At 44.1% G+C, this 15744-nt stretch overlaps 2 protein-coding genes across 2 annotated transcripts; one reads left to right on the top strand and one right to left on the bottom strand.

Annotated features, from left to right (window-relative positions):
- Window positions 1-239: 239 nt before the first annotated feature.
- Window positions 240-4312, bottom strand: RAD1 (RAD1 checkpoint DNA exonuclease). Its single transcript, XM_079995106.1, has 6 exons — window positions 4212-4312; window positions 3233-3501; window positions 2689-2797; window positions 2331-2589; window positions 1811-1909; window positions 240-660 (listed from the first exon to the last, which is right to left on the bottom strand). Exons 2-6 carry the CDS (start codon window positions 3428-3430, stop codon window positions 477-479), a joined length of 849 nt encoding a protein of 282 aa, XP_079851232.1. The 5' UTR covers window positions 3431-3501; window positions 4212-4312; the 3' UTR covers window positions 240-476.
- A 1213-nt stretch (window positions 4313-5525) lies between these two features.
- BRIX1 (biogenesis of ribosomes BRX1) lies at window positions 5526-15540 on the top strand. Its single transcript, XM_079995038.1, is given in 10 exon segments — window positions 5526-5737; window positions 8246-8357; window positions 8972-9015; window positions 9580-9650; window positions 10283-10332; window positions 10611-10738; window positions 10740-10832; window positions 12611-12712; window positions 14125-14250; window positions 15163-15540. Coding segments are annotated over 10 exon segments (1161 nt in total). The 5' UTR covers window positions 5526-5572; the 3' UTR covers window positions 15433-15540.
- The last annotated feature ends 204 nt before the right edge of the window (window positions 15541-15744 follow it).

The raw sequence follows: 15744 nt of genomic DNA, 5'->3' as shown, positions 1-15744 counted from the left end.
TTACCAGCGGGAAGGTAAACGGCGTTTCCGTGTGCGGCTCTGGCTTGCCAGAGCCGCGATGTCACGCTGGCCACGTGACCCGGAAGTGTCTCCGGACAGCGCTGGCCCCTGGCCTCTTAAGTGAGATGGGCGCACAACCCCAGAGTCTGTCAAGACTGGCCCGTACGGGCAGGGGTACCTTTACCTTTACTTAACAATTAGGAAAAGTTGCATCCCTCTGTGATAAGTACTGTTTCCAATGAAAGACATCAGAATGGTCATTCTATATTTCTTGCCAAAAAAGCTTCACCATATACAATGACTCTTTCCAAACATGCCAAGAGGCCAAATAGTCCATCGCAATAGATTTTGCCTCTAAAACAGAGGTAAGTAAATCTCACAACTGGTTGTCCAAGCTTCCATTCATTGTTTTACAGCTGAGCATCCAATATGGCTTTTAATAAAGGGGGAACAAAATAACAGTTTGTACTTCACAGCTAAATCTCTGCTTCAGTTATGTCCTCATCAGGGCAACAGTAAAACTCTACAAAGCAGATCTGTCCATCTTCGTTCCTGATCATGTATTGCAGTGAGAGAAAGCCTCTGTTATCTGTTCGAATAGACACCTTGCAGGATAAAACTAGTGCTTTAGTTGATGGCTTGAGTAATGCAATCTTATATCTGTAAAGAAATAGGAGGAAGACAAGATGAAGTATGAAGACAAAATAGTTGCTAATAGGTTGCTGCCAGTTATCAGACGGGACGCAGGTGGCGCTGTGGGTTAAAGCCTCAGCGCCTAGGACTTGCCGATCGAAAGGTCGGCGGTTCGAATCCCTGCAGCGGGGTGCGGTCCCGCTGCTCGGTCCCAGCGCCTGCCAACCTAGCAGTTCGAAAGCACCTCTGGGTGCAAGTAGATAAATAGGGACCGCTTACCAGCGGGAAGGTAAACAGCGCTAATCCGCTAATAGGGTTGCTTCGCAAGACGAAAAAACCGCAAGACGAAGAGACTCGCGGAATGGATTCTTTTCGTCTTGCGAGGCACCACTGTAATTGGGGAGCAGGGTAGAATTCACTCACTTCCTGGATGATGGGATAATAAGGTTATGGGAATTGGCCCACGTGGTTACAGGTGACTAATATTATAATAGTGAGCAAGGCAAAGGAACTAGAGAACTTATTTATTGAAAATAATGAGCAATTTGGAAACAATTTCACTCAAATACAATATTTATGCATTTCCTTCTTGTGTGTGCATGTGTATTAGTATATATATATTTGTTTATCTGTATATCTAAGATCAATTCTATTATAATCAATAAAAGTGTATTTGCCCCTCACACTACACCATCAACAGATTTGCTGACCTAGTTCCCTGAGTTGGGGTTAAATTCCTAATGACTGAGTACAATCAGCATGGTCAGAGGGCACTGTCAATTATCTATATTGACTTGAGATGTTTTCCCATGAGTGATCTGTCTTCAAGCTACAGTACAGTGGTATCTTGGTTTAAGAACAGTCCTGTTTACGAACAATTCGGTTTACGAACTCCACAAAACCAGAAGTAGTGTACCAGTTTGCAAACTTTACCTCGGTTTAAGAACGGAATCTGAACGCAAAGGCACCGGCGGCGGGAGCCTCATTAGGGAAAGCACGCCTCGGTTTAAGAACGAATTAAGTTCATAAACTGAGGTACCACTGTATAACCTTTCTGGCAGAGTACATGCAGCTTAGTTAATGCAACTAAGCAACCATGTGATTGGTATTTGAACTTGAGTGGTAAGAACAGGACCAGTCACACCAAATGGTTATTGTATGGGCTACTCCAGCTCACCTGTTTGTCTGGCTTTGGTTACAGTGAAAGGCTTCAATTAAGTCTGAATCTTTAGGGTAGTCTAGATGTGTGCTTCCAGCATTCCCAAAAGTGGAGAGTCTGAAAGAGAAAATGGGAAAAATGCAATAGCTACCCTCAAACTCGCAGTTAAGTTTGTGATAGATGTCAGGCATGAACACAGGTCTCCCAAATCAAAGTCAAATTCAAATCCCAAGACCATCCCAGATCTCACATAAGACATGTGTCTTGTACCATGAAACTGTCAATCAATTTGGCCAATACTGTCCATTCTAATGGACTGTTGCTTTTCAAATTCCCAGGAATAAATCTTCCTCCCCCCTGCCACTCTGAGATCCTTTTCAGATGCCAGGCAATGTGAATGCATATGTGCTTAACCACTGAGCTATGGCTCTGCCCTAAAGAGGGATATATTTATGCCAGAAACTTGTAGTGCATTCGAAATCACAGTCACAATACATGCAGTCATTGACTATCAAACTAGGATAGTTATTCCTAGTACCTCAAATTAGACTTTTCTAGAGATACGGTAATCTGCAATACTTCACTGGACATATCTAGTTCGGAAAATGCCTCTCGGAGCCCCTCTGACTGCAGGATGATCTTATTCACAACATTTGTGCTGCAGAAATCAAAATCGAGGATCTCTTCTGGTTCCTGAGTGTTGATTTTGCATACAGTCACCACACCACCGTCCTCCAGGAAAAGCGTCAAAGGGTAACCATAACCCCGATAGCACATCCGGAGGGCTGTCTGAGTGCCTGCGATGAGGAAAGAAAGGTGTCTTTATTACAGTTATTCAATTTATTACCTGTCCATCTTGTCTACATAACCCATTAAAACACACACACAGGCAATACCTGACAAAGAACTTGTCCCAAATATGGTCAAGCAGTCTAGAAGGACAGCTAGATTGATTCTGAACATCACAGATTCTTCTTGTACCGTAAATTCTTGGAAAACCCCTGCCTGTAAATTAGAAAGACAGAAAACTGAAGACAAAAAGATGAAACTGTTGCACTGTTACAAAATGCAACCCCTATCACTGAATTGAACTAAGCCTTGACAAACTGGCAACATGATGTGCCCTTTTAAATCAATTCAGTGTGGCAAGGCAAAAATTAAAGAGAATAGAGCTTTATATTATAAGAGTAGTAAGAAGCAAGCAGGAGATGCTAACTTGTAGAAGACATACATTGCCACATTGGGACAATGGCATGCTTTCAAATATTCTCGCACACAGAGAGAAATGTCTCTGAGAAATAACAGCAAGATTCTTTTAGTCTTTCATAATACTTCTTTCTCTTTTTGAAGTGTCATAAGTTATCTAACATGTTTATTTACTTCTTCCAGCAAAATTAAAGCCTATGTACAATAAAATGAAAGAAACTGTTGCAATCTAACCTGAATAAAAGCATTGGCTTGCAGAGACTTGGCATTTTCCACTGTGACCTTCAGTCCATTTGCAGTTGCGAAGCAGGTGGCATGATCTTTAAAATGAACAGCTTTCAGGATGGTGGAGAGGTTTCTGACATTGTCAAGACTTGCAACCAGCACATTCTGCTCTTCACCTTGGGTTTCCCCTTGGGTTGAAAGGGGCATGGCTGGGATCTGTCACCCACCCAATGCCTCCTCCTCCAAGGGCAGAAACAAGAACAAATCCCAAAGGAGACCTGCAGAAGGCCAAATAACATTTTGAGTAAATTGAAAGTGCTTCTAATAAATGCAACTTAAATATCATTAAGTAACAATTGCATTAATATACTTGGGTAGATTCTCTGTGCTGCACTAGAGGACACAACTGAATAATCAGCTTGACATTTGTGCTTGACAAGATCCAATTTTAGCTAAAAGTAACATATTTAAATCCAGTCCTATTATGCCTCTGGCTGCAGTACAAGCAGAGGAACTAAACCACATCTTATCATGCTACTCTGCCTGACATTATTTTCTCTATATCTTACTAAAGTTGTATGTCTACCTGTGATAAGATATTCAGTTGCTACTTTTTGAATAAACATTCACAAAATCTTTATTGGTAATATATAGATAGATAAACTGAGGATCTTTACAATTTCATAACATGCAGATAAAAACATAGGTTGAGAAACCAGAGATAGGAGCTGAGGGAAGTCGGGGGGAGGGAATGGGAGGGTGAGCATATACTCACGGGGGGGGGGAGGGGAAATGGGGGGGAACAATGTGGATGATGTATTTTTGTTAAAATTATGGTGTTGAAATTCCTAATAAAAATATTATTAAAAAAAGATATTCAGCTGCTACAAAACCATTAATGCCCTTTAGACATCCTCAGGGTTTTCTCCATCCTCTCACCCAGCAAGCAAAAAGATCCCCCTTCCTCACCCCGCAACGTCACACGCACTTAAGAGCAACACAGCAGGCAGAAACCCAACCGGTGCAATTTCTCCATGCGACAGGCAGAAACCCAACAGGTGCAGACTGCACTTGCACGTCCAGCACAGCTAAACATACCTAACGAGGCGTAAGCCGCCCTATCCCGCTTCAAGAGACCGGCCAATCAGCTATAGCTATTTAAGATCCGAATGCTTTACGACACGTCGTGACCACAGCTTCCGTTCTCAACTCGACCAATCGCTGGCAAGCGAAGTGTTAGTTGGATGCGACGCTATGTGTGAACGCCCACTAAAAAAAAAATCGGAACTCGCTATCAGCAATGGGCACAAGTCGGGGGATCACTCTGTACACTGATATCTCTATGGGGAGACCCTTCCATCCTTTGCACCGTTGCAGTATAGAGATTGGAAACAGCAGAGTAGCACGCTTCGTTATAGGGATATGACACTTCCTGACTCATTAATCTTTTGTAAACAAAGCGTAACAGCAAAAGAAGTGAAGAAGTGTGCATGTGTGCATGCACACGAAAGCTCATACCAAGAACTAACTTAGTTGGTCTTTAAGGTGCTACTGGAAGGAATTTTTTTGTTTTGTTTTGTTTTGACTATGGCAGACCAACACGGCTACCTATCTGTAGCAAAAGAAAGGAGTTTGTCTTGTTTCGTGCCTATTGGTATCAAGCAGCCGCCTCCACTGTACAGTGATACCTCGGGTTAAGAACTTAATTCGTTCTGCTCTTAACCTGAAACTGATCTTAACCTGAGGTACCACTTTAGCTAATGGGGCCTCCCGCTGCCGCTGCGCGATTTCTGTTCTCATCCTGAAGCAAAGTTCGTAACCCGAGGTACAATTTCTGGGTTAGCGGCGTCTGTAACCTGAAGCGTATGTAACACGAGGTACCACTGTACTTGCTTGTTAGAGCGTGGTCTGATAAAGGCAAAGCTGCGAGATAATCCTGCACTGCAGGAGGTCGAACTTGGAAGACCCTTCCAGTTCTACAGTTGTTTGATTCTATTATTCCTGTTCAGACAAGCCTGGCCCAGATGCTTAGAAAACAGATTATTTTAACCTCTTTTAGTTATTTTAACTTATGTGCGTTTTTAAAGTAGGGCTGAGAATTTCCCCTCGGTTTTTACTGCTTTCTTTTTTTTGAGGTGGTTTTTTTTTTAAACAATCAAACGGTGTATAAATTCTACGAAACGAAATAAATAAAAAATAACTCTCAACCCGGAAGTATGTGCGCGTGTGTGTTTCGAGCGGAGCAGGCTCTCCTACTTCCGCTTCTCGGAAAATCCTAGAGAGGCTAAGAGGGGGGGGAAGCCGACTTCCGGTTGGTGCGACTTCCGGCGGCGCTTTGAGCGTGCGAAGATGGCTGCAGCCAAGAGGCAGCGTGGAGCTGGCAAGGGAGCCCCGGCAGAGCCGAGGAGGAAACGCGCCAAGAGAGCTCCGAGGGCAGAGGGCGATGGCCAAGGCCCGTCCGCTGAGGCCACCCCGGGGCCGGATGAGCACGTCGTCCCGGCCCCGGTCTCGCAGGTGAGGAGAGTACGAGGGGGACAAGCGGGGCGCTGGGCTGCCGACCCCGCAGACCTTGGCTTGGCCGCGCGGGGTGCGTGGCGGCTGTGCTCCTCGTGGAACAAAGGTGCCCCTGAGCATAGAATAATAATAATAAAAATAAAAATAAAAATATTATTATTTCTACCCCGCCCATCTGGCTGGGTTTCCCCAGCCAATCTGGGCAGCTTCCAACAAAACACTAAAATGCAATAACCTACTAAACATTAAAAACTTCCCTAAACAGGGCTGCCTTTAGATGTCTTCTAAAAGTTTGGTAGTAATTTTTCTCTTTGACATCTGATGGGAGGGCGTTCCACAGGGCGGGCGCCACTACCGAGAAGGCCCTCTGCCTGGTTCTCTGCAACTTGGCTTCTTGTAGCGAGGGAACCGCCAGAAGGCCCTCGGAGCTGGACCTCAGCGTCCAGGCAGAATGATGGGGGTGGAGACGCTCCTTCAGGTATACTGGACCGAGGCCATTTAGGGCTTTAAAGGTCAGCGCCAACACTTTGAATTGTGCTCAGAAACGTACTGGGAGCCAGTGTAGGTCTATCAGGACTGGTGTTATATGGTCTCGGTGGCCGCTCCCAGTCACCATTCTAGCTGCCGCATTCTGGATTAGTTGTAGTTTCCGGTCACCTTCAAAGGTGGCCCCACATAGAGCGCATTGCAGTAGTCCAAGCGAGAGATAACCAGAGCATGCACCACTCTGGCAAGACAGTCCGCAGGCAAATAGGGTCTCAGCCTGCGTACCAGATGGAGCTGATAAACAGCTGCCCTGGACACAGAATTGACCTGTGCCTCCATGGACATCTGTGAGTCCAAAATGACTCCCAGGCTGCGCACCTGGTCCTTTAGGGGCACACTTACCCCATTCAGGACCAGAGGGTCCTCCACACCCACCCGTCTCCTGACCCCCAAAAACAGTACTTCTGTCTTGTCAGGATTCAACCTCTGTTAGCTGCCATCCATCCCCCTCCCGCTGCTTCTTAGACAACAGGGGTCTTTTTCCAGCGCAGCCCTGAGCGTGTTTGCTCGTCAGTGAGCTCCACTGAGTTCCATGGGGCTTCGTTTCTGGCCTGCTGCCTTCGTCAATTTACCCACAAGATCTCCTTGCACACACACACACACACACACTTCGATCGGTGGGACTGGGCGACATAATAATGTCACTTTGCAAATGGGGTCTTAAGTTCGCTGGTTCTTCAAGGACTCGGTTGTTTGGTACAGCGGCGCCCGCCCTTCAGAACTCCTCGCATATTGAGATCCATGCAGGGGCCTTTGCCGCACTCCAGCGCCTGTTGAAAACATTCCTGTTCAGACAAGGCTTAGCCAGATGCTTAGAAATGTTTTAGCATTTAACTTTTGCATGTTTCTAAAACAGGGACGCAGGTGGCGCTGTGGGTTAAAGCCTCAGCGCCTAGGACTTGCCGATCGAAAGGTCGGCGGTTCGAATCCCTGCGGCGGGGTGCGCTCCCGCTGCTCAGTCCCAGCGCCTGCCAACCTAGCAGTTCGAAAGCACCTCCGGGTGCAAGTAGATAAATAGGGACCGCTTACCAGCGGGAAGGTAAACGGCGTTTCCGTGTGTGGCTCTGGCTCGCCAGAGCAGCGATGTCACGCTGGCCACGTGACCCGGAAGTGTCTCCGGACAGCGCTGGCCCCCGGCCTCTTGAGTGAGATGGGCGCACAACCCCAGAGTCTGTCAAGACTGGCCCGTATGGGCAGGGGTACCTTTAAAGGTAAAGGTAAAGGTACCCCTGCCCGTACGGGCCAGTCTTGACAGACTCTGGGGTTGTGCGCCCATCTCACTCAAGAGGCCGGGGGCCAGCGCTGTCCGGAGACACTTCCGGGTCACGTGGCCAGCGTGACAAAGCTGCATCTGGCGAGCCAGCGCAGCACACGGAAACGCCGTTTACCTTCCCGCCAGTAAGTGGTCCCTATTTATCTACTTGCACCCGGGGGTGCTTTCGAACTGCTAGGTTGGCAGGCGCTGGGACCGAGCAGCAGGAGCGCACCCCACCACGGGGATTCGAACCGCCGACCTTTCGATCGGCAAGCCCTAGTCGCTGAGGCTTTTACCCACAGCGCCACCCGCATCCCTAGGGGTACCTTTACCTTACCTTTAAAACAGGGTTGTGAATTTTTCTCGATGAGTGGGGTATTTTTTTTTTTTCAGTCAAGTGTATAAATTCTATGAAATGTTAAAAACAGCTGTGGTGGTCAGCTTTTAGTAGTCTGTGCGATCCTGCGAATATCAGGTCATACAACACATAGGCTTTTGAAACATATTGGGAATGTAATGAATGGGCTGTTTTCTGAAGAAGAGTTTTCTGTGTTAAAATGGCTTTTGCCCAAAAGTATCAGCTTCACTGCTCCCATTTTATAGACTAATAACTGCAGCTGTGACATCCCCAAAACTATCCAGAGAATTAATTATTGAGGTAATCTGTTGTTGATTGTTCCCTTCTCATTAATACTTTTGTCTTTCAGGGCAAATGGAAAAACAAAGAGAGAGTTCTCATTTTCTCTTCCAGAGGAATCAATTTTAGGACAAGGCATCTCATGAAAGACTTAAGAACAATGATGCCCCATGCTAAAGCAGGTATTTTTTTAATTTTACCTGTCTTCTGTGTCTTGTTTTAAAAAGTTTGCTGTTTCTACTCATGTAGAACTGTCCAAATCTAAATAACAACAACGACCGGCTTATCAAAAACACTGGTATGTGAAGGAAAATGAATGTAATAATTATACTGTAGTTAAGCATTACTGTTTTCTAGCTGTGTAAAGTTTCTTACCTTAACGTTTTTCTGTTGTAGTAAAAGTTGTGATAAGCAGCATATTGATACAGGTCCTCTTCATCCTAAGTTGGTGTGTGCTGCTTTTCTTCCAATCCAGCTGTTGGGAGTGCATATATCAAGCCACCTTCAAAAGCAGAATTATATTGGTGATCTGCTGATAGGCAGATTATTTTTTTTAAGGCAAAATTTAGTACTCTGTGCATACAACCTTAGCTGCTGGATTGGGAAGAGGAATCCTTGGGCACAGTGCTTGCTTACATCTAGTGTCTGAGGTAGGGATACATGTGCAGAACTCGGCTGGACCAGAGCAACTTTTATCAGTAATTTCAAAGAGTTCTAAGAAGTGTAGGTGAAATTACTTAGCAGGATGTTTTGGCGATCGTTACACATACATTGTTTAATTTCATTTGTTTTCCAGACACTAAAATGGACAGGAAAGATAAGCTGTTTGTAATTAATGAGGTAAGTTATGACACCCCTGTTTTGCCTAAGACTAACCATTATATGTCCTGGCTTTGGGGATTTGAATCCAGCTATTAACCCAAAACTTGGTACCTCAGTGGCTGCTTTCTCAAGGTGTAACAATAAATAATTTCATGTTTAGAACAGTGCAAGTGAACTGTATCTCCTTTGATTGACTCTCATGGCACTGTGCAGAAAGTGCTCCTGTTCAGGCATTACAGTAATCTGGAGCCAGAACACTGGAGCAGGGAGAGTGGGAATGACCCTGTTGGTTTATCCCCATTGCCCTCCATGAGTTGGAGGGAGACTGTCTGCAGTGAGGTGTCTTTTAATTGTGTATGCTCCTTGTGTTTATAGGGTTTTGCATTGTGCTGGAGGCCTCCACACCTATAAACAGGCTTCCTGCTGCAAGCGCCTTCCAACTCGCAGCCGGCACAATTGTCCCTGCTCATGTATTCAGTTTCCAAATTGCTATAACTATACTTAGGAAAAAGAAACTTTTGATTTACACAGGAAAAACTACAATGTTTCAGATTACGGAACTACTTTTTGTGCTTCATGCAGGTCTGCGAAATGAAAAATTGCAATAAATGCATATTTTTTGAAGCAAAGAAGAAGCAGGATCTTTATGTGTGGTGAGAAAAACTTTAAATCAGAATATATTTTCCCTGTGTGTTCTAATTTCCGACATCCGTAGATAAGTGCAAAGTAGATAGGTAGGAATATTCTCATCATTTGGGTTTCCAGGCCACCATTCTTGAATGGGCTTCTGGAAACTATTTATTATTCTGTAAATTATAGGTTCTGTAAACTACTGGGGGGGATGGGAATGACAAATTATTAGGGGGAAATAATAACATAATCCACTTGTACCAGCAGTAGAAAATTGGCAAGACACACCCAGGCCCTTTTATCACTTTCTTTGTCCTCTGCCCTGTTCCATGCAACAAGTTGGGTGCTGTTCTTTACCTGACAGGCAAAAGTTTGGATATGAACGAAAATCTCTGGTTTCCCAGTCTGGAGCACTCTCCTGTGACATTGTCAAGACCCAATAAACTCAGAGAAACTAGGCAGGGGCTTACCAGGGCACCTGGGGACAGTTCCCTCTTAACCAGATGAGTTCTTATTTGCAAGATTTTCAAGCTATTCTTGCTGGATAGGAATTTTGTGTGTAACACCCCATTAACATCACTGATACTCAGCCACTCTAATGTTTCAAGCATAACTTCAATTGGGGATTTCTTTCTTTCCATCTTGTCTATTTCAGGCTTTCAAATGCTCCCCATGGACCATCAGCAAAGTTTCTAGTACAGAATAGTAAGTTCAGATATGTGATTGAATGTCTTTGATTGCTGTTGGCTTGTTTTTACTCCTTCCTGAATGATCCTACAAAGACACACATCTGGTCTTCTGTTGTAACCTATGGTTAAAACATTAAAGACTGACCTGACTGACTGGCTTAATGTCTGGAAGATGTTAATATTACATACTTCAATCACTGCTGTTCTGCTTCTGTTTTAACATTTGAAAATGTTTTTGTTGTTGTTGAACAATAAAATCTTGACTTGACATAGCTCTACTTAATATCACTGCAGTTCACACTCTGGCCGAGCTGAAAATGACTGGGAATTGTTTGAGAGGCTCCCGGCCCATTCTGTCTTTTGATAAGGCGAGTATCAATCTCTTAGGATACCATATTACCTTCTGTTATCTTACAATCAATATTTTTTTTGCCGATTTCTAAAATACTGACTTTCTTCCCACAGACTTTCGACCAGGAGCCACATTATGCTGTGCTGAAAGAGCTGTTCATTCAGGTCAGAATATGGCAGTGTTATAAGTTAATTCTCCCATTTTTAAAATAGCAGGTGCTTTTTTGCCATAGGATAGCATGATCCTCGTGCACCTTGATGTGGCAATGGCAACTTGTGGGTTCCTCAGATCGGTAGGTCATAGCCAACTGAGTTTGCTCAGAGTAAACCCATTGACATCAATGACTAACTTGGGGTTCATTGTTTTCATTGAGTCTGCTCTGAGGAGAACCGAGTTGGAATCAACCCAGCAGTGCTGAAACTCTCTTGAGCCAGTACACATTTCTTAGCTGGTGCTGTGGTTGAAGGGGCTGTGGGTTTTGCATGCGAATGTTTTTTTGTTTTGTTCCAAGAGTAGTTGAAGAGAGATGGAGAGAAGCAGGGTGGCATTTATTTAAAACATTGTAAACCTCACTTTTAAGCCTGAAAGTCTCCTACAGCTACCGTATTTTTCACTCTATAAGACGCACTTCCCCCCTCCTAAAAAGTAAGGGGAAATGTGTGTGTGTCTTATGGAGCGAATGCAGGCAGGAGGCTCTGCTCAGCGCTCCCTTTAAAGAGCCGCGTAGAGCGTGTGTGTGGCTCTTGGGGGCTTTTCCCCAGGAGGGAGAAGAGCTGCCCCTCGGGGAAAAGCCCCCAAGAGCCGCACACACACCCTGTGCACTCTGTAAAGGGAGCGCGGCTCTTGGGGGAGCCTTAGCCGCGCGCAGCTTCTCCTGAGCAGGGGATGAAGGCTCCCCTTGCCCGGGAGAGGCTATCCCATAAGACAGGACAGCGCATCCCACTGTGCAGCGATCCCGCTTGCTGTCCTGGCTTCTGGGATTCAGAATTTTTTTTTCTTGTTTTCCTCTTCCAAAAACTAGGTTCGTCTTATGGTCTGGTGTGTCTTATAGAGCGAAAAATACGGTACTTAAAATATTAGTGGTAAGGCAGTGCCTGCCATTAGGCTTATGCAGGTGGCTCTCATACGTTCTCATACACATAAAGACAAAATTGCAGAGTCATAACACATTGGGGTGCAATGGGGGGAGGGATTGCCAAAGTTTTTACGGACACCCACCCCTTTTCTGCCCACTTTTTATTTTTTTGCGGACTAGTTAAATGTGCGTAAGTTGCAAATCACCTGTAATCCATTTAGTGAATGACATTATTCAGTGTTTCTCTCCCACAATCCTCAGCAATGTTCTTTCGATAGAAAAGAGCTACAGGCTTCTAAGTTGTCACTCTTTAAATCTAACGCTGGTGCCAGCAGACAAACAGCACTAAGCTGATCACGGAAAATATACTTTTCAACGTGTTGGATAAATCTCTGCCTCCAGTTCTTCCAGTATTCATGTTTGTGCTTCAAGCTGAGCTGCATGCTAATCATTCACATTACTCTTTGGAAGGCTTGGTCCATAAGTACAGTTCCAAAATGGAGGATTGGCACTTAAAAATAGTCCAGTTGACCAAGCTAGGTAGAAGTTTCACCTCCATTTCCACCAGCATGGTTCAGATGTCTGCTCCGATTGCTACTTTGCCCTTCCAGTGCCACTGCATTGCGATATAAGCCTGTTGATGCAAAGGCTGTAGCCATTCTGTGACAAAAACCAAGAATGACCAAATTACGTATAATACAACACAGATGTAATCTATGACAGCAGAGCACCTTATAGCCTGATTGTGTGGTAAACAAATTGTGTTAGCGCCACACAGAGTGAGCTATGCAGTGCTCACCCAGAATTGTGCTGAATCTTTTGATCATATGGATTGCTTTAAAAAGTTGTCGTTTTTCACTCTGCCAGATTTTTGGTACTCCTCTGTATCATCCCAAAAGCCAGCCTTTTGTAGATCACGTCTTCACATTCTCCATAACAGACAAGAGGATTTGGTTTCGAAATTACCAGGTAATTTACCTATGCTTTGCCCGTGGGATGATGTAATCAAAACACCCCTGACCACCCCGCTGCCTGGGATCTATATGCAATATCTTAAACTGAAAAATGCTATGTGAACATTTTCTTGAACTCATTTTGCCTGGCACAAATTAGCATTTATATTTTTAAAAATATTCCTTAGTAAAGCAGATGAAGTGATATAACAGAGCAAAAACAGGTTTGCTAATGGCTTGTGTGACACAGCCTGTGTTGAGAATAAATATTAAGCTATGGTTGATCATTGTAGAAACAAGCCTAGGTGAGGAACCTACCTGCAAACAGGTTGGAATCTTTCAGTAAATATTTGACTAACTAGTTTGTCATTTTGTCCAAACTTGAAAAGACTGTGGTTAGTCCTAACAGTCGTTTTACTGAAACAAGCCAACCCTGGTTTATGAAGTGGCCTCCTTTCAATAAACTATTGTAAAGATAGGCATAGTTTGGAGTATGAATGTAACATTAAACCATGGCTCATCGGAAGCTTTTGATCTTGTTTTTAATCTCATAGTTACACTGAAAGAGAGAAGGAAGGAGCATGAAAATCTGAGGGTTTATTAGACTTGTTCGCATATTTAACCATAGCGGATTAGAATATACCTCTCTCCTAATATAAGACATTTTAAGATGGGTTTGCTAGTAACTTAGCTTGACACATAAAGGGTAACTTCCACAATGCAGAACTTGTGCATGTGGCAGGCACATTGATTTTAGATCACTTGATTATGGATCACATTTAGCACTTTCACAAGTGCCTATTATTTCCCTTAAAACTCTGAGAATCAATTTATCATTCAAGAGTTTAACTGCATGTCCTTGAGGCCGTAGAATGAAGAAACACACACTTAAGTCATGAGTGATATCTGGTCAATAGTCGAAAGAGTGTTTAGGGGTTGTGGAAGGACTTCAGTATTCCACAGGCTACGTAGTAAGGAAGCCACACTCATCATGCCTCCTTTTTATTTTCCATGGGCTCCTGTTCTTCAGTCCTACATGCGTGTTGGTTGTACTCAGACTGTTCCTATGAAGAGCAAAAGTTTACAGGTTTACAAAAAGGACACAATTCCATTCTGAAACAAAAAGAGGCAACCCTTATGTTTGTGCAAGCTGTGGCTTTAGTGGCAGCTAAGATGCTCTTACTTCCCATAAACAATCTCCATATTCTAGCCCATTTTTATTATCAGGGTCAGCTTAGGTTGATTCGGTCCACTGGAGTGTCTGAGGACACAAAAGCCATTAAGCTGCTATATAACACAGCTAGAGGGGATCTTGCACCAATATTGGGTATTTTAAGGTGCCTTTTAGGTGCCTTCGGCAGTTGTGCACCTGTATGGTAGAAAAAGGGTTATTTTGCATTGAAATATCAAATGTTTGCCACTCTGCAGATAATAGAAGATGGAGCCCTGGTAGAAATTGGGCCGCGCTTTGTCTTAAACCTTATCAAGATCTTCCAGGGCAGCTTCGGAGGACCAACCCTGTATGAAAATCCTCATTACCAGTCTCCAAATATGGTAATACTATTTTTAACACTCTAAAGCCTACATTCTTCAGTTGGCTGATGCCTCTGCTTACTGTGACAATGCTATTAATGTGATCTTTTAGTAAAATGTTGTTAGTAACTCTCTCCACCCACAACAGTCTAATCCACTGGGTTCTCAGCAGAAGGCTTTAAATAACCACCCCACTAGTTAGTATTCTGTGATGACTTTTGGCCTCAGGCTTGTGTTGCCTCTGGAGTACAAAGGCCAGCTTTGACTTAGTTGCTGTGGGCTTTACTGCACTTGCTATGCCCCCTCTTCCAAAACAAAAAAGTTGGTGCAAGGGTTGAGGCAGTGAAACTGCATCAGGGCAAAAGGCTTAAGACAATGCAGTACTGTGTGATGCTGCACTGGTGTTTCATTATCTGCTTCTTTGCCTCATGCAGCAGAACGTTAGCTCTGCGGATGGCTCAGTCGGTAGAGCATGAGACTCTTAATCTCAGGGTCGTGGGTTCAAGCCTCACGTTGGGCAAAAGATTTCTGCATTGTAGGTGGTCCCTTCCAATTCTGCAGTTCTATGATTCTAAGTCCAGACAGTGGTTTCTAAGTTGTATGGCTAACTGGAGTTGCTGCGAATGTTCAGCAACCACTAACGCTAACCTATTAAAATATATTGGTTGCAGAATGGATATAGTGAGGGGCTGTGGTTTATGCTTTGCATATGGGAGGTGCCAGATTAAATTGTGAGCGCATCTGGGCAGGGCATGAGGGAAATCCTTTCCAAAACCTTGGAGAGCTGCTGTCAGTTAATGTACAGAGCTCTGAGCTTACATGGGCCAGTGGTCCAACGGCACCAGGCAGCTTCCTCGCAGATTTGGTCTCCTCTTGTAGCTCCAACACTTGTATTTTGGTGTAGCTATTCTAATTGTATTCTTCCGCTTCCAGCATCGCCGGGCAATAAGATTAGCCACAGCTGCTAAATTCAGAGAGAAACAACAATTGAAAGAGCTGCAGAAACTGAAGAAGAAGGAAGAGAAGCCGCTGATTCCTGAAGATCCAACAGAAGTTGTTTTTGAAACGCCAGCTGAGGAAAAGCCCGAGGATATACAACTAGTGAAGCCGGAGCCTAAAATGAGCTTGAAGAAGAAAAAGAAAAACAAACTACATCAGCGCTCAAGGAAGCTGAAGAGAAAACTTGGTGGAATTGGAGTCTAAAACATTTAAAAAGGGGACTCAATAATACAACCATTTAAACAGCTTTTACTACTTTTTTTGTAACCGGTTTGTGTACAGTAACTTTATAAACAATGTCTGCATCATTGATTATGGGCTAGTTTTGTAATATCTCCCAAGTAACATTTCTGATGGTGCCCTAAAACACTTAAAGAAAAGGTGATGTGTGGAGAAGGGTAGCAGTATCTCTGCGCTCGTTCAACAGGAACTCACTGACTGGGACAAACCAAATATCCACCTGGACCGGTTTTCTGAAAAAAGCTGCAGCCAAGTCAGGAGAACATTGTACATTAA

The sequence above is a fragment of the Podarcis cretensis genome (genome assembly GCF_951804945.1).
Source record: "Podarcis cretensis genome assembly, chromosome: 11".
NCBI lineage: Eukaryota > Metazoa > Chordata > Lepidosauria > Squamata > Lacertidae > Podarcis > Podarcis cretensis.
Note: the sequence above shows the minus strand (reverse complement) of the source record. Positions and strands in the feature narration are given on the sequence as shown.